We start from the raw sequence: 3811 nt of genomic DNA on the forward strand, positions 1-3811 counted from the left end.
TCATCTGACTGAGTCACTACAGGACATGGGACATTTAGCTCTCACCTTTCGTCTTCTTTAGGACAGAAAGTTTCAAAGCTGTCATCACTGTGGGAAAGAACAGCTGTCATTGAAAGTCACCCAGTGGCTGGCTGCTAAATGCTCGTCAGTAGTAACTTATTGCACAGGTCAAAAAAGAATTGTAATGTCTAGAATGTAAATACACTGTTACCACAGAAGAGTTTCTTAATTTTTGGAAACTAACTTTAGGCCAAGTTTCCTCAAGTGTTTACTCAAAAAATTAAGTAAGTTTGCAATGGCAAGCATCTCACTGCAGTGTATATTTAACTTCACTGTCACCTCAGGTGCGGCTGAGCCATTTGTATGTGAAAAACAGTGCATGTGTCAAACAACATGTTCATGGTGAGAGACTGTAGAGAAAGCTACAGTGTTCTATTTCTGAGAAAGAAAATCTGCCATTTGAGTACGGATTCACGTGAACATGCTCCAAACAGGTAGAGTCCTGAACAACTTGTGTACAAATTGAACAACTTTTTTGAAAAGAAAGTCTTCAAGCTTGCACAGTAGGTTTGTGCTTTGTTTGCAGCAGCAGACAAGTTGCCATTGAGCAACAAAACTCAGTTGCTTAAAATAAGCTGCTGCATCAAGAATTAATTTTTTCGCTGCTCATTCGTGGCCATAATGTTCCAACTCAACTTCCTTGTTCACTTCTTTGGAGGTACACAAACCTTATACAACACATATACCTGAGGCAATCAACACATCAATAAAAGTCTGTTGTTCTAATTTATGCAAGTGACAGTTTGAAAGTGTCTGAATGTTTGCAGAACAGAAACACGTGACCAACTGCAGAAAACCTTGCTTTTTCTTAAAGGTTGTATTTGTGTAACAACTAAATAACTCATTTGAAGTATGAGTTTTTCTTTCTTCAGCTTGACAAACATTATGTGCACTGGTCATGTGTTGTTTTTTTTAGGTCTGGTTAATATTTACCTTTTAAACTGCGTTCTAATGAAGGACAGTAATGAGCTTAACGATAAAGAAACCGGATGTAAAGAGTCTGCTTGTCTATATATGGATTAACGTACAGCTCTGCCTCCTCTGGGAACAGATAAAAGGGAGGTTTCTGAGGCTGCAGAACCACTCTGCGACGAGGCCGACCCAATTCTGTTTATGCTGGTTGTCTTTATTCATTGTCGGGGGGTAAACTCCTGAGGAGCGAATGAAGAAACAAATTTTGCTTTTGTTCAATTTCAGAGGACTAGTAAGCAAAGGGAAAAAGGGTAAAAAAAGAAAATGGCCAGTTTTATATTACGCAGGGCTGAACCAAAGGACGTGTCCGATATCTTGCGACTCATAAAGGTAAGGCGGATGTAAAAAAACACTATTACTTTAATAGCTGGGAAGACTAAATTGCACAATACTTGTACTTTAAAGTTAACTTCATTGGCTTTCTTACTTTCTGCATTTTAGGAACTTGCGAAATTTGAAGAGATGGAAGAGAAAGTGATACTGACAGAAAAAGGTGCTGTAATTTACCTCAGTTTACGCTGAGCTGTAATATTTCAATGTGGATTTTCAAAAAAACATTTGCAGCCTTCACAGAGTCATATAAAGTCAATGTCCCACTTCTAGAATTACTTGAAGATGGTTTTGGAGATCATCCGTTCTACCACTGCTTGGTTGCTGAAGTACCAAAAGAGCAGAGCTCAGAAGGTAAAAATGAAAACCAAAAAAGTCATATTTCTCAAGAACTATTTATCTTATTAAAGTTTAACTCACGGTGTTCTCTTCCAGGGTACACTGTGATTGGCTTTGCAATGTATTACTTCACGTATGACCCTTGGATTGGGAAGCTGCTCTACTTGGAAGACTTCTTTATCATGCAAGAGTTTCGGGGTAAGGCTGTTGACATTAAATGTTATATGATGGCACTAAAAGTTAATAATTTACAGAGGTTTTGCAACATTGAAGGTTTTTTTTTATTGTCGTTGCCAGTTAGTCTTTTAATTGCTGTCTGTGCATTTTGTCTCACCAGGTCTTGGCATCGGCTCAGATATCCTGAAAAGACTTAGTGAGGTATAGTTTGAAATGTACAATTTATTCTTTTATGCTTACAGATTCACCTTAAGGACAGCTGCATCAATGCTTCACATGCAATTCTATTTTATGTCTTTATGCTTTCCCTAGACGGCAGTGAAGACTCGATGTAGCAGCATGCATTTCATCGTAGCAGAAAACAACACCAAGTCGATCGAGTTCTACAAGAGAAGAGGTGCTGCTGATCTCTCCTCTGAGGAAGGCTGGCGTCTCTTTGAGATCGAGAAGGCCGACCTGCTGAAGATGACTTCCAAATAGAGTTTGCTGTTCATTAACCTGCAATGATTGTTGACGATGTGATTGCATTAATTTTGTTCTGTTTGGTCAAAAGCTTGGCACTTGCTTAATAAATCTTTTTACCAGGCAACTGTTACCTTTGATAATAAAACATTTCTGCTGTGATCTGAAAGTTAGACTGAACTCTGCTGTTCAGTTAGCGAACACCGAGATTTTGGAATAATGCAGTAATTGTATGGAAATATTTCTCACTTGAATAATGTTTAGGGACCTGTAAAAGGAAAACACTGACAAAAATGACTTTAGATTTTTTTTTTCCTGCTTTGTAACTAATCATCACAAAGCCCTGTGTCATCTTGTGAGTCTTTTTTGGTTCTTGATTTCTGGGATGAAAATCTATTTGTGGAGGTGATTTTGTTAATTAATTATTCTGAACCATATTTTCCATGTATTTCAATAAATCCAAACATTTTTAATCTAACTTCTGACTCAGATGGAATATGGTAATAAACATTGACTTCAGTATTACAAGACAATCTTCATGTGTGAGCAGCCTGGAATCAGTGCTGAAAATGTTCAGGCCATTTAATTAAGTTAAGGTAAAAAGTACCAAAATGTACACGTAAATGTCTTGTTTTAAAAATATTGTGAAGCAGAGCGGTTCCTCACAGGGGCATGTTGTAATACTGCAAATTAATGTTATTGAACTACTATTACAGATTAATATGTAAGCAGAATTCTAATGTTTACATACAGTTAGATAAATTAAAACCAATTGAGCAGCTGATAACAGGTAGATAATCACTATGTAATGTCTCATAAACACAGCTAAAAGATTTTCCTTGTGCAAAGCAAAATACAGTAAACTGAAATTTATTATTCCATAAGTAAATACTCATACTAAATCAAATGTATTATGCCACTGAAGCTGCAACTACCAATAAATTAGATGTCAAACTTCCAGCTTCTTAAAATTGAAAATATTCAGATTTTTTTATTCCTCAATGAACATGAACTGAATATTTTTGGGATGTAGACAAAACAGGATATTTAAGGACTTACTTATCAACATTTCTCTCCATTTTTGACATCTTATAGAGAACAATTAAATCAATGAATCAAACTAATGGAGAAAATAATTTGTTGCCACCTTGTCTATTATTGAGTAAAAGTATAGCATATTGGTAATTGCTAGGTAAATGTGAATAGATTGTCTAGCTGCCTCTGGTGTTTAAAAAATAAAAACATAGCACTTCATTAACTTTATTTCTGCGTTTTTGCTCAGTAGTTAACTTGTGATTTTATTGGAAATAGTTCATTTTGACAAGAAGCAACATATATGAGAATTTAAAGAGTCAAATTAGCTGAGTAGTTGAGAAGAAACGGCTGTTTTCCACTCAGAGGATGAAACTCCGGCAGTGATGAGGTGTTTGGCTGCAAACTAGTGAGCGGTTTGTTTAAATGTTGTCTGCTC

At 36.2% G+C, this 3811-nt stretch overlaps 1 protein-coding gene across 1 annotated transcript; it reads left to right on the forward strand.

The window, feature by feature from the left end:
• The first annotated feature begins 87 nt into the window (after nucleotides 1-87).
• Nucleotides 88-2818, forward strand: LOC110948825 (diamine acetyltransferase 1). The gene is made up of 6 exons (XM_022190552.2): nucleotides 88-1362; nucleotides 1474-1525; nucleotides 1636-1716; nucleotides 1798-1899; nucleotides 2039-2079; nucleotides 2191-2818. Exons 1-6 carry the CDS (start codon nucleotides 1297-1299, stop codon nucleotides 2356-2358), a joined length of 510 nt encoding a protein of 169 aa, XP_022046244.1. The 5' UTR covers nucleotides 88-1296; the 3' UTR covers nucleotides 2359-2818.
• The last annotated feature ends 993 nt before the right edge of the window (nucleotides 2819-3811 follow it).

This window comes from Acanthochromis polyacanthus, chromosome 17, assembly GCF_021347895.1.
Source record: "Acanthochromis polyacanthus isolate Apoly-LR-REF ecotype Palm Island chromosome 17, KAUST_Apoly_ChrSc, whole genome shotgun sequence".
Taxonomy (NCBI): domain Eukaryota; kingdom Metazoa; phylum Chordata; class Actinopteri; family Pomacentridae; genus Acanthochromis; species Acanthochromis polyacanthus.